Genomic DNA, 14,898 nt, shown 5'->3' with positions numbered 1-14,898 from the left:
TCATTTGACGTTTTTACTTGCAAATTTATAACAGCACAGATTTCCGTTTGTACATACACATTGAAGGGAATACTTGGGCAGTTTTAGATATCGAGTACACGTTTACATAGATCATGTTGTATATAATATAACATTGTAAAATTACCATATTTTTGGTCCAAAATATCATTAATTTCAATAAACATTTTGACGTTATACTTTCATAAAGTATTCTGTCATCATCCTATTATAATTTAATTAATATTTGAAGTGTGTAATATGTAATATATTACATCATGCAATTAAAAGATTTTCTTTGTACAGACATGACCTACAAAGTACCTGAACGAAAAAAATCCATAGCTAAATGCGGAAGTCGTCCTTTTGTCAAAATTTAATCATGCAAATTATATAAATTCTGAGTTAAAGTACTTATAGCATTGTAAATAAATAACTGTACAGTATAGAAAATTTGTTAGCGTTGCAATAAATTTTACAGATATTTAAATGACATGTTGCAACTGCAACAATATGTATCAAATAATATAATGTTCATTTAATAAATACAGTTATTACTCTTACAATTCTTATTCTTATTACAGTTCACTGGCAATAAAATTTTGGACATGCGTATTTTGAATAGCAAGTGCGTTTGGTTAAGAATTATCTAAAAAAAACACTTATAAAAATACCATTTCTAGATAACGTAATGCGGAGCTTCCTCGTTAATATAATGATGAAGCTCGGAAAACAGTCATTAAAGTTTGGCCACAATTGTTAACAATTATTCATAGTGGCGTAATATGGAATATGTAAAGTTAATATGTTCGTTTAGGCAGAGAGAGAGAGACAGAGGAGGAGAGAAAGAGAAAGAGAGAGAGAGAAAAGAGAGAGAGTGAGGAGAGAAAAGAGAAAAAGAAAAAGAGAGAAAGAGTACGCGAATCGAACATATTAAATAATGCTAGCAATCGATATTTCCATTTGCGGAATAGTTAATCAGTCTTGCCCTATTCCCTCCTTGTAACTTTTTCAGAACGTGGACTTTATTACGGGAGGTTCGTTAATTATGTATAAGTTTATAGTATTATTCAGTGAAACTGTTTTAACAGATTTCTCTATGCACTTTCTTCATCTTCATACACCAAAGCTTCAGAACTACGTGGCAGTAAAAGAGCTACATGTCCATATCTATAAAACATAATAAAAGAAATATAAGAAATTAACAACAAAATACAATGCGTATAACTTTAACGATAGTTTTTACTTGTTTGTATTTACTTGCTGCTTTTATATTTTTCTTGTATTGCTTGTTGCTGAATATTGGATGCATTATGAAAAGTTTTATTCAGGTGAGAAACACAATCTTTAAGCTCATGTAAGCTATAACCTGTTGATAATTCCAATTCATGTGGCCATGTTTCTTCTTGCAATGTATGCCGTGCAAGTGCGACTGCAGATGCAGCTAAATGACTTGGTAAATATTGCAGATATGGATCAGCTTCGAGTAAAGATAATTCACACAAGTACTAAAAATTCATACAGATTTAAATTACTTTATGATTATATGGCGATTTAATTATTAAATATAATAATCATTACTTACCATTGCTAAAAATTTGATCTTTTCTGACAGATTATTACTAATGCAATAATCTTTAAGAAATGCCAAAGGTGTCGGTACAGTAAGATCAAAAGACAATACCCTTAAAATCAAATGTTCCATTCGCAATACCTGTTTCTTGGTATATGTATCATCCGTAATATATACAAACTCACCAACATCTGGTGGATAAATTTCTTCGTATTTTCTGTAACACAAAGAAAGACATTTATTTCTCTTATTTTTACAATACATTTAAACATTTCACCACTCTAATCAAACTTACGCAGCTATAAACATAGCAGCAGTACCAACGAGCTGCAACTTTGCCCGAACGACACTCATATATGATAAGAATCTATCTATATAAGAAACAGCCAAATACAATGTTTCTGTTTGTAATCGATATTCTTCTGCTACTTCAACAAGCCAGTCTACTAATATCAACCTCATTAAATATGTTATATCTGGCTGCTTTTTCATGTAACCAGGTTTTGGTCTATGTTGTCTCTATATAAAAGTACATAACTATATCAAAATTTTTCAGTCTATACTGAATTATTTTGATATATACATATATATATATATGTATCATAATATATATTTTCTAATATTTTAAATAATACTGTACGTACCTCTGCAACACGTAAATAACTATATATATCTGCCCTATATTCTTCTACGTCAAAGAAATTAATTCTAAGTTCTCTGGATGATTCCTTATTTGTTCTATTATCTTTATTCGAAGAATTCGGGAACAAAAGAGATTTATCCAATGACATTGGGCTACCTTGCGGCAAAGCATCATCTTGCTTGCTTTTTATTATTTCTTGAAGATTGTTGCAAAATATTGGCAGATCGTTGATAGATAACGAATTTATGTCTAACCTCGGCTTTTTTTGTTCCGATTGAACAGTCACTTCTTGTTTTGTTACTATTTCTCTCTCCTCTTTCGAATCCCTAAGTACAACAGAAGTTTCTTCTTCCAATTTATCTTCATAAACTTTAAAGGCAGGTTCATCCTTTTTGTCCTCATAAATTTTGAATGGTTCAAATGGCACTGTCACAATAGATTTTGCTTTTGGATGCTTTTCATCTTTGCAGATATCCTACAAATGATCAGGTAACAAACATAAAACTTAAATGTCGAATAAAATGTATTTAATAAAATTATATAAAAAAATTACTCGATTAGGAATGAAAAACATTAAATTATATTATAAATTATGCAATAAGATTAGCGAGAAATTGCATAATTTTATTGATTAGATCGATTGAAATGTTTCAGTTATAATGCCGGGAATACGGATGAAAAAGAAAATGACAAAAAAATTGGCACAAATAAAATACATACTGTTTTAACAATTCGATGGCAGTTATTATGCAAAACACCCAAAACCGCGCGTTTTGTTTGTTGCAGGACTTGATTTTGAGCGGGCACAACGATATTTTCTTTACCACGAAAGATATCGGCAATGCGGTTTTCTTGATCCTCGTGCACTCGAATCGTAGCCATTATTTATTAGACAATTTTCCGACAAAAATAAAATAAATCTAATTTACTTTTGTCGTTCTTGATAATCTTCTGGCTTCAGACACGACGTGTGCCCGCTTATACTTAATATCCGAATATTATTTACAATCGTACATGCATTGCAGCAAACGGATTTCCAAGCAAACCAACAAACTTCAGTTGCCGTTTGATTTTCAAACAAACGTAACACCAACAGCTGGCGATACGTTACCACAAGCGTTACTCAAATACACCAATCAGGAAGATGTCAAAATTTAAGCAATTCCATTGACCAATCGCGTATTACATTTCAAAAGTTATATTTCTAAAGTTACTACGAATTGAGGTTGGAATCACTGACATAAAAGTGAGTTTTCAACGTTCTGTTAATCATATCATTTCATTTTTTATATTTGAAAAAGTTCAAATAAGCAAACCGTAGTAGGATATTATTATTTAAAGATATTATATTATTTATTAAAGATATTATAGAGTTTTTGTCAAGCTCAATGTATATTTCAAATGTTTACATGTAAATAGACTGTGTATTAAAGAATCCAAAAGGCATGCTCTTATCAAATTTATAAGAAAAAATTAAATAGGATTGTACAATTTCGCAAGTCTTTTCTTTTCCTTTAAGGATATTGAATTTTTTGCATTTCATTTATTTTCGACCGTTAACAATAAAAAGTTTATTTGAAAATAAATAAAAGAGGACCGGAAAGAAAAAATAAAAACTCGCCGGAAATGGTTAAGAACTTCCTATTCCTTTACAAATGCGCGCATGCGCAATAAAAATGTAGTTACATCTGTACGGTTATTTCTATCACATTTATTCTTGAAAAACATTGAATACTTCCATTGCGTTGCGATATTTCGTTGTTTAGCGTGTGAAACTAGTGCTCGAAGATATTGTATTCTGACGTGAAATTCACGATATTAACGACTTTAAATAACCATCGATATTAACAAGGGTGTTGTAAAAGACGTAAGTGTTTAACAATAACTATACGCCATACGTACTTTGTTATCCCGCGTATACAAAGTGCGTGAAGCCGTTGATCATAACCTTAGAAAAAAAGAATAATTCTCATCGATTCTAATTTAGTCGAATTTATAAGTGTGCTAATATTATTTTGAAGAGGAAATATGAGTCCGTTAAACAGAGGTCCTCTCTTGGGACCAAGACTTCCACCGGCCGGTATACGACTACCTCCGCCTCCAAGATTTGGTGCTAGACTTCCACCACCAGGTATGCCTCCGAGAATGCCGCTACCTCCAATGAGCGCAATCCTTGGCCCGATGAGACAGAGATTGCCTCCTCCCCCTAGACTAGGCGGTGTGGCCCAACCTGGTGGACCACTACCACTTTTTCCACCAGGTAGGGCACCGTTACCACCTATGGCAGGACCTCGAGGTCCACTTATGTGTCCATGGCCTCGGAGAGTCTTACCACCACAAATTTTACCACACATGAGACCAAGGTTCTCTACTAGAAATGGAACGGTCAAAGGCAAAGTATTAAATAATGCCAAGAAAGTCATCAAGCTTGAGGTATGTGTTATACTGCCTTTAGCTTGTATGCTATCAAATTTTTTATCTATTATCTATTTCAAATTTTATTTTATTATTCAGTTAGCATTATAATTTATTTCTCTTAAATATTTTTATACATGCACGAGTGACTTTTAAAAGTATTTGATTATTAAAGATATAAGCAAAACAATTCGATATTTTACTTAAAAAATATTATTATTAATAATATACAATAGTCACTGTAGCATTTTACGTCCATGTTAAATATTAAAATAATTCATAATTGCAAAAAAAAAAGAATTTATTACTTTACTTATTATCAAAAAGTATTATGGTCGTTTAGGAATTAGAATTAAAAAAACCATGGATGACAGATGAAATTCGCAGTGAAATACAAAAGAAAAATAAGCTTTATGCTAAGGCAAAGAAGAATAAGGATGCAAAAGAATGGGGAGAATTTAAGGATCTACGCAATAAAGTCACAAGAATGATAAGAGATGCAAAGAATGAATATCTTGTTACTAAACACCCTGAACAGGTATCTTTTTTTTTTCCTATTCACTGCTACTTTGCAATTTAAACTTTAATTATAAAAAAAATGTAAATAATTTTTAACAAACGTATATACTATAGTAATAGTTAAATAAGAGATTAAAGATTTTCATTGCCAATATAAAATCAATTATTGGTCAGACCACCTTTTAACTAAGCATTGTATAAAAATTTAATATTGCTTTTTATATATTTTTTATAAACTATAAGTAATATCTTTTTTTTTTTTCTCTCTTTTTTTTCTTTTTTCTCTTTTTTCTTTTTCTTTTTTTTTTCCTTTTTTTCTTTTTTTTCTTTTTTGTACGAATGTTATCATTTCTTATAAATGTATAAATGAACTTTTCTTATAATATAGTTCATAATAACTATTAACTTAATGTGATAAAAAAGATCTGAAAATATTATGAAAACATTTTCCTAAACTGAAATCTATTGTTGCTTAAATTCTTCTATGGTTAGTAGTTACATCACTTTTTTGCTTATAATTTTAGCATCTAAGATTAAGATCTAGTAATATGAATTACAAATTAGAGAACGTGTTAATCTTTAATGTTTGCTCTATATTTTATATTTTTTCATAATATTTTTTTTCTATTGGTACCTATTATTTATCTCCCTTAGGATATTTAAATATGAAATTTAAAATACAAGATTATTAGTATCAATATATTTATAAAAGTTCTATTCTAACATTTTATTATTTATTAAGTACTATTTCATGTCAATCAATATTACATATATGATATTTTTCCAATTTATACCAATTATATTACCTTGTATCAATATGAATCTTCTAGCAGTAAACGCCGAACAATCTTTATTATCTCTATTTTGTTTAAGTCTGACAGAACCTTGGATCAAAGGTATATTACTGTTATATCGTCCGTATGATACAACATATAGAGTGTTATGTAAACATTGAATCCAAAATTATTTTTTGATTTGTTCTCTTGACAGCTGGATTGCTTTGGTTACAGGGTGGTCAGAAAACAGATGATAAGAATACGAATGAATCCGAGGGTGTTCAGAAAACTGAGAATGCGCCTGAGCAATCAGAGCAAATGGAGCAAATGGAGGAGACGCAGCCTTCCAGCGAACAGGCACAGTCTTAAGCTTCAGGCTACTCCTCCTATAAAGAATTGAACAATTTAATTTTTATACGACACAGTATTCTGTTTTCAAATTTCAGAACGATTAGATTTTGTTTTTCTTTTATTTTTCTTTTCTCTTTTCTCTTTTCTGGTTTTTTTTCTTTTTTTGTTTTTTCTTTTTCTATATGTTTTATAAATTTAAAATAATTACTTCGATATTTTTGTATATTATTTGCAAGTCTACTCTAGACGAATATATTATAGAATTTATATTGTCTCCTCTCTCTACTGCATTTTTTATCAGGATAATATAAATATAAATTTTTTTCATTTACATCCATAGCTTAAGTATATATGTTATTTGATTTCTTTTATGATATGCAATATAATTTGATAAACTATTAGCATTTAATATCGAAGAAATACACATATGTTAGATTTTTATATAGTACTTGTAATTTAAAGTCATTTAACTTTTCTCTTATAAAGTAGTATTCATTTGTAGATGTATAATGTTTACAGCTTTGTATGTTAAAAATACTTAGTGTAATCATATTGAATATTTGCAACCTTTATTTATATAACATGAAAAAACTAACAGCTTCAATAAATTTTTCAATGGCTCTTTAAATTGCTCTTTAAAAATATTACAGTGCTGCGAGCTATAACATTCCTCATTAATAAGTTAATTGAAATAAAAATGTTAATAAGATTATAAGACATATATTTATATATACAAGATTAAATTATAAGATCAATTAAAAGTAAATTTAATATTTAGATAGCTTGTGGCTCTGTAGTAAATATATGGTACAATTTTTAGACTGGTTTGTTAATGTATATGTGACTATACTTCTATAATTACTAAATATATTTTTATTTATTTCATAAACGTGACTTCCAAATGAACACACACTACTGAGAAAAGCATAAATTTGTAACTAAAATGCATAATGTAAGAATAAATCATATTTCTACAAGTTATAATAATTTTGGTATCCCTATTACTCTTTAAGCTTCTAAGAAAATCTATTTGTGTACTAACACAATCGTTCTGAATTATGAAAATATTTTTATGTATATTCTAAATACAAACGAAAAATTCGATATACAATTATTAATTATATTTTAGAAATTTTTACTGATACAATACAAAATATTTGCCTATATTGAACACACATCTACATTGCGATATTGTATATACATAAGTATCTTATATATATTATAAAATTTAATTTCTACGAAAGGTATGAAAAGTATTAATTTGATTATTAAATATGAAAGCAATTTTTATATTGATCAAATAGTAATAATATATAAATAGCCACTTCATTCTTTAAGGTCTTTTTGATATAAGTTTTATAGTTATTGTTTTGTAATCATTCTGATATCATCAGAATGAATTTCAATTGATGAAATTACTATGGTTTTAGATTTTTTATATTTCTAAATGACTTCTTCCAGTTAAGAAAAGAAAAAAAAATTGCAATTTCTGAATACCCTGGAATTATTAAACATGAATCCTACCATATTTTTTTCAAAGACAATAATTATTTAGTATATAATTTTAAATTGTTAATGATTGCTTTTTTCAAATATTCATTTTTAAATAATCAAATTCTTCAAAGATTTTAACAAACAAAATTATTTTATTATGAAATGAACAATGTTTATAATAAGATGGTAATTGAACCTTTGAAAGTTTATGAAGTGGTCTAAATCATAATTTTGTATAAAAGATAATAAAAAGTTGAATGAGATTGAATATAATAATAAACAAGAAATATTACATCGGTGATTTAGACGATACTAACTTTCGATGGGTCAAAAAAGGTAAATATAACATAACTTGTTATAAGATAATTCTATGTGGTTGTCTCATTTCTAAAAGTATATCATTATTTATTGAAAAAAAAAACAAAAATATATATATATGTGTGTGTGTGTGTGTGTGTAATTTATTTTTATCAAATACCAAGGTCACAATTTTTAGGCACATCTTTATCCAAACAATGATGAACCATATGACAAAAGAGATGAAAATTATGAAAGTTCAGATGAAGATCAACAATACTATTGTGAAGTATGTGATAGAGATTTTCCATCAAAAGATACGTTATCAGAACATGTAAATACACATAAGTTATGTGGTATAGATGGTTGTACCTTTACTGCTCACCCACTACTTGTTGAAAAACATATTAGTATGCAACATAGTACTGGGTTATATCAAAGAATGAAAAATTTATCGACACCAGAAGATATTCAAAAGTGGATTGCTGAAAGGAAAAGGTAATATCTAATACAATAATTATAACTTCTTAATTATTTATATATTATATTTTAAATATTTAATTATTATGGTGAAATTAAAAGATAAAGAAATATAGTTTTCATATAAAAAAGAAATTGCTGTATGATTAAAATATCTCAATAGATTATTATATATCTTTCGTATTTAGTGCACAACCATAATATTATATTTAAAATGTTTATATTAAATTTCATAAACCATAGGAAATATCCTACAAAAGCAAATATAGAAGAACAAAAAAATGCAGAATTAAAGAAGATACAACGAGGTGAAATAATCAAACAAGAGCAAAGATTTGTTCGACCAAGGACAAATAAAATAAACACTTGTACAGAAAGAAAACGAAGAAATCGTAAACGGCGAATACCGAAATATGAAAATATAGTACCTGTTACAGATATTTACAGAGGTCTAATTTCATTTCCAGGAACATGTCAGTTTAATTATAATTATTGGATATATTTGACTACATGACATATACAAAATAAGTATATGTATTTGATGTTATTATTTTTCTAGCTTGTCTAGATAATGACTCTAATGAAAGTTTAAACGAAGAACATTCGGAAACAAAATCTACTACTGCTGATGCAATTATAGAAAGTACATTTAATATCTCTGATGAGGAAGATATACCAATTGAAAGTAATTTGATAACTAGTCCAATAAAAAATACTTTAACGTGTAGCTTAGTAGCGGACTATGAAAGTGAAGGTAATCGCATTATAAGTTAATGAATTTATTTTATATATACATATATATATATTGATATAAATAAAAATAAGATATAGATTTATTCGTTTTTTATTTGTTTCTTTTTTTTTTTACAGACGAGATGCCAGAAGAAATACCTATAAAAAAATCCAAAATATGTTTAGATCAAAAGAAAATTATGGAAGAAAAAGTGTTAAATCCTGAACAAAATGTCAATAATTATAATACATTATCTGACACAGTATCAAACAAGAAAATATCTAATATTTTAAATAAATCTAATAGAAAGGAAAAAGAAACTCAACCATATAATATACGTACAAAGAACACAGTTATCAATAATAAAAGGAATAATAAAAATAGTTTAAATTTATTGCAGAGGTTACTTTCTAGATCTATACAACATGAAAGAAATATGATCTGTCAGTGTATAAAATATATAGTGGATAATAATTTTTTCGACTGTGACTAGTTATTATACTTATAAACGACTGTAATTAAAAATTTCTTTTTAATATCTATATATAATATGATTGTATTTATTTATAAATATATTTTAATAAAAGATCTGTAAGGATGTACAAATGTGAAGATTGAAAGACACAATAATTAATGTTACCATTTAATTTTTATTTTTTCTGTTTTCTCTCTTTTTTCTGTTTTTTCTGAGGTTCTTTCAAATCAATATCATTTTCTCCTGGCCTCTTCTCACCGCTTTTAACAGAGATCAGATTTTTACTCTTTTTACCAGAAAGTGCATTGTTCCAATCAGACTCGCTTCCCTTTATTACATATTGATCTAGATTTTCTTTCTTTAATTTTTCTAATTCTGCTTTTTGTTTTCTTTTTAATTCCTATTACAAAAAAAAAATGGGATAAATTTTTAATATCTTATAATACAGATTGTATTTTACTTATCCGAAGAATAAAAATATCATTTTACAAACCTTTTCAGCTGCTTCTAATTCCTCGTGCAAACTTTGCCCTGCTAATGGATTCAATTGAGCGTTATCGTTTGTCAGTTTTTTGTCCATTATAACACTCTCAATAAAACGTTCAGCAATCGAATTAAGATATTGTATTGATTTACGTATAATACGATTAAATAAACCAAGTAATTGTGATGATTGTAAATTTAATTCTTCAGCTAATTTGTCAACAGTTTTATGTTGCAATCCCAATCCTAATATAATTGCCTAATAAACATACAAACGGATATTTATATAAATTTAGAAAAAACAATATAAAAATATTAAATGATGATAAATAATATAATTATTTTTACCAATTGTGCTGGAGAAAAATGTATATCACCCATCATATTTAAATAATATAAACGTCCCAATGAAGGTAATAAATCCATAATTAAATGATAATCTGCCATATTATTACTGTACATATCTAATCGTTTTAAATCATAAGACGTGAAATATACGTCCAATATTTCTTTCGTTAGTGCTAAAATACATTGGAAATAATTTATATATGTTAAGATCATTCAAAAGAGATATTAATAATAATAATAATAAAAAAAGTTATGCATACTAATAGATTCTCCAGGTACAGCCTTATTAGTTAAAATACTCAAAGATAAAGAAGCTGGATATGTATTGAACGAATAAGAAAGTAATGTTATAAAACGACGACGAAAATCTTTCCAATAAGCGCTTAACCAATTGTTATCAGTTTCTTGATCTGAATTTATTTTGTATAACATTATACACGAATGTTCTCCTGTTATATCATTCGAGGTTTGTCTAAGAGAAATATTATTAATGTTATTAGAAAATAACTTACTGATTAATTATAAATAGAAACAGTATCTTGAGATACTTTTTTTTTTTTTAAACAAACCTTATATACACAGGTACGAATGAAGACCTTTTCCAAAATTTTAAAAGTTGTTCTGTGATACCGAAAGATACACCAATGTAATCTAAATTTTCTGCCTTTCTTTCGGACAGTTTTAAAAGAAGAGGTGGAAGAGAAGCTCGTGGTTCTACGAAAAGATTATTTTTTAATTACCATTATGTTCGAATTAAACATAATTCTGACATAATATATATATTTATATAAAGTGAGTCTTATTGTATAAAAAAAAAACAAATAATAATATTATTATTATTATTATTATTATTATTATTATTACTATTATTACCAATAGTCTCCTCTAATAATCCTACTTCTTCGTCTTGAACTGAATCAATTTCTGTTTGTTGCTTTTCGATTTCTACCTCATTAATATCAAAAATGTTCATTTCATAATACTGCTTCAAAAGTTCTAATGCTCGAGTACCATAACCCATCTAAAAATTTAAATGGACATAAAAATATAAAAAATTTACGTTGCATGTTTAAAAAGAGATTAATTATTTAAGTATATAATATTACATACTCCTTGATAATCAGGATGAGTTGCAATACGAACAATACGAGCTCCTGCTAAAGTTGGAAAATCTTGATCTTGATATTGTTGAGCAATTGTCCATGGTATTAGATCACCGGCAGCTCTTCGTCCACGACCTAAACCATCACTTATAGTAGCTTTGCTAACTTCACCTTCTAAACAGACCTACATATTGTATGAAATTTATGTATATATGTTTTTTTTTCTATTGCATGCATTAATAATGCTTATGGATGTACCTGAATGACAGCTAATATTTCAGGTAATGCTTTTCTATTTATATCAACCGGACCTAATAGACAAAATAAATGATGAGCTGGCGCATCAGACATCATTTGTAAATCATTTGGACTATTCTGAAAATTATATTAATTTTACGATATGGTATTTATAATATTTAGATATAAATAAAAATTATATATTTATAAAATTTACCTTATAATGTGACGCAACATACAAGGCTACCAATTTTTGAAGAAATAATTCAGATGCTTTATGATAAGAGAACAATGTATCTCTAGAAATAGAATTTGATATAATTTCTATATATATTAAGAAAACATTACCGTGATAATAATTATTTTTAATAAAAACTACCTATTTATGTAATATAATTGGCATGTATCTGGAGGTGGACATCCAGAAAGAATGGAGGAATATGTAGTTGCATTTAAACAGAGTAATTCTGTCAACCATTGTTCAACAGCATCTCCAGGTTTATAACGAATCGATTCTTCAAGTGTCATCTCATATAACTGTCTTCCTATTAAAGTTTTCTCATTTTGTTCTTTATCATTTCTTCCATGACTATTAGATCCAACAGTTTGTGTCCTTAACTGCTGAAGTAATTTTAATGATAAAGAACGGCCTGTTCCTTCATAACTATTATAAAAATAAAATAAAAAAGAAATTGTAAACGGATAATTAATTAGTATTAAATATTTATCAACTTTTAACATCAATAGATTTACCCATTTATAGTCGATGCAAGAAATATTAAATATGGGCCTAGCATAGCTTTTACATATGGTAGAGGAATAGCTGCTGCCTCATCGATTACAAGTAATTCTGCTTGATTTAATTTGTGTGTGTCAGTTGGATGTATATACTATAAGAATATATAAAATATGTATATATCTTTTTTTTTTTTGTATTCTCATTTTAGAGAAATAATAGAATTTTATTAAAAAATTGGAAATGATTAAATTACCTGAATGGTTTGCCGGTGATCTCGAAAAACATTGACTCTTACTGTAGCTTTATTAAATTCAGGATTTGTGGACTGAACTAAACCATAATCAAGATGTTCTTGATATCCTAAAGCATCAAAGCCTACAAATATATGTAATGATTATTAAATAATTATTTCCTCATAAATGATAATTTAATTGTCATTAAATTCTTTGTTTTTTATATTTATTATACCTTTAAAAACAAATTCAAAAAGCGTGTTTAAATTTTCAGGGCTAGGACTAGATATATATATATTGGAATAACCAAATGAAATAGCACCAGCAATTGCTAATCCCAAAGCCGCAGATTTTCCACGTCCTCTGGCAGCTGTCAGTGATACAGTAGATCTTAAAGTTTTTTCAGATATGCACTCGATAAATTTCAATAATGCCTTTGCCTAAAAATTTTAATTTAAATAATTATCAATATATATGATTTAAATGTGCAATTATAAAAAAAATCATACTTGATCAACGGTCCTACAACAATTAACAAGCGCAAAAATAGGTTGTGTATCTCTTAAACTTTCTTTCAAAATATCCAGATCAGTTTGTTCTTCCGAAGAGGGTGATTTTTTAACAGCCTCTATTTTTAAATTATGAGAAGATATAGGTAAAACATTTAATTGATCATCAACCACCAAACATCGATTACACGATGCAAGGGATAATAAGAATCTTTCATTAAAACGGCAAACCACATCCTATGATAAATTAAAGTATAAATGATATTATTATATGTATAGAAAAGGACTTGGAGTCAAACAAAAAAAGAAAAACAAAAAAAAAAAAAACAAAAAAAAAAAAAAAAAAAAAAAAAAAAAAAAGAAAAATTAATAAATAAATAAATAAACCTGATGTGCTTCAGTACGAAAACGTTGATGAACATCCATATTTATGGTATATAATTGTTTTAATGAATTTACAGATTGTAAAAGGAAAACTATAATACCAGTTCCTTCGACCGTTTCTATGGTCCTCGCTAATAAATTAGGAGTTAGTGCTTCAAAATCCTATAAGATACATAACCTTAATTTTATACGTAAATAAAAATGATAAGAAAATAATTAAGAGTATATAATACATACTTGTAAAACACACATTCCATATGTGTTACCTAAGATCTTATGAGTCTCATTATAATAACAATAACGTATGTTGGTAGAAACAATAAATAATTCGAATGGATCATCTTCGTTAACGTCAAGTTTACCAGATTTGATTTTCTTTTGTATTGACTTCATACGTTTCTTTCTGTGACTACTGAAGCCTAATTCCTTTTTATAACACCATAATACAGAAGGTCTTGCCTTTATAACAGATTTTGACAACATGTGATGAAGTAAGACAACCTAAAAAATAAAAAAGGAACATTAATTTTAATATTCATTGATATCATTCGATAATGCCATTACATGAAAGATATTTTTATATAGAATATATACACAATAAATGATTCCTGAATAAACGATACTATCATACATGAAAACAAAAAACCAAAATTGTTTTTAAAAGAAACACGTGGTATTTTACATATATATATATATTCATTATCGTACCTGATCTCGTGCCTTTTCTCCCACAATAATAAACATTGTCCTATGTCCTGTGACAACGCCATTTTCTATTAAGATACGTATACGATTATCAATCTTCTTACGTACCATTTTATTATCAAATATATTCGTTTATTATTCGAATATATATTAGATTTCACGAGGCAGGTTATCACGATAGTAATAAAAACAAGAACAATTTGTAATAATCGATATCTCTTTTCGTTTCCCTACTATCGATATAAATCGATATTATTCAATACATCGCTTGATATCAACATTGAAATAGGCACATAATGATTATTTAAATAAACAATAATTACGATTAAATATCGATGTGATTGATCGGTTAAAAAAAATTCCTTTAAAAAGTTATAAGAAAATGTATTATTATAAAAAAAGGA

At 27.3% G+C, this 14,898-nt stretch overlaps 3 protein-coding genes across 6 annotated transcripts; 1 reads left to right on the top strand and 2 right to left on the bottom strand.

Moving 5' to 3' along the window:
- Positions 1-31: 31 nt before the first annotated feature.
- On the bottom strand, positions 32-3,309 carry CycA (cyclin A). 2 transcript variants are annotated; one of them, XM_035867887.2, is made up of 6 exons: positions 2,934-3,309; positions 2,215-2,688; positions 1,866-2,089; positions 1,583-1,787; positions 1,258-1,505; positions 32-1,167 (listed from the first exon to the last, which is right to left on the bottom strand). In XM_035867887.2, exons 1-6 carry the CDS (start codon positions 3,093-3,095, stop codon positions 1,095-1,097), a joined length of 1,386 nt encoding a protein of 461 aa, XP_035723780.1. In that variant the 5' UTR covers positions 3,096-3,309; the 3' UTR covers positions 32-1,094. The 2 variants fall into 2 exon arrangements, with proteins under 2 accessions (XP_035723780.1, XP_035723781.1); XM_035867888.2 differs by having other exon boundaries at positions 124-1,167; positions 1,244-1,505.
- A 552-nt stretch (positions 3,310-3,861) lies between these two features.
- On the top strand, positions 3,862-9,805 carry LOC118442759 (FMR1-interacting protein NUFIP1). 3 transcript variants are annotated; one of them, XM_035868772.2, is made up of 7 exons: positions 3,862-4,080; positions 4,214-4,646; positions 4,972-5,166; positions 8,265-8,563; positions 8,789-9,018; positions 9,105-9,299; positions 9,416-9,805. In XM_035868772.2, exons 2-7 carry the CDS (start codon positions 4,242-4,244, stop codon positions 9,769-9,771), a joined length of 1,680 nt encoding a protein of 559 aa, XP_035724665.1. In that variant the 5' UTR covers positions 3,862-4,080; positions 4,214-4,241; the 3' UTR covers positions 9,772-9,805. The 3 variants fall into 3 exon arrangements, with proteins under 3 accessions (XP_035724665.1, XP_035724664.1, XP_085520105.1); XM_035868771.2 differs by having other exon boundaries at positions 3,864-4,080; positions 4,235-4,646; positions 9,416-9,802; XM_085663979.1 differs by lacking the exon at positions 3,862-4,080 and having other exon boundaries at positions 4,087-4,646; positions 9,416-9,804.
- l(1)G0020 (RNA cytidine acetyltransferase l(1)G0020) lies at positions 9,724-14,743 on the bottom strand. Its single transcript, XM_035868770.2, has 17 exons — positions 14,498-14,743; positions 14,027-14,290; positions 13,793-13,951; positions 13,406-13,642; positions 13,132-13,336; positions 12,917-13,038; positions 12,678-12,814; positions 12,304-12,588; positions 12,142-12,223; positions 11,946-12,062; positions 11,695-11,871; positions 11,458-11,605; positions 11,154-11,298; positions 10,845-11,056; positions 10,585-10,757; positions 10,247-10,495; positions 9,724-10,153 (listed from the first exon to the last, which is right to left on the bottom strand). Exons 1-17 carry the CDS (start codon positions 14,603-14,605, stop codon positions 9,929-9,931), a joined length of 3,045 nt encoding a protein of 1,014 aa, XP_035724663.2. The 5' UTR covers positions 14,606-14,743; the 3' UTR covers positions 9,724-9,928.
- Positions 14,744-14,898: the final 155 nt, after the last annotated feature.

This window comes from Vespa mandarinia, chromosome 24, assembly GCF_050613455.1.
Source record: "Vespa mandarinia isolate Hongniang chromosome 24, ASM5061345v1, whole genome shotgun sequence".
Classification (NCBI taxonomy): domain Eukaryota; kingdom Metazoa; phylum Arthropoda; class Insecta; order Hymenoptera; family Vespidae; genus Vespa; species Vespa mandarinia.
The sequence above is the reverse complement of the archived record's forward strand: the minus strand, read 5'-3'. Positions and strand labels throughout refer to the sequence as shown.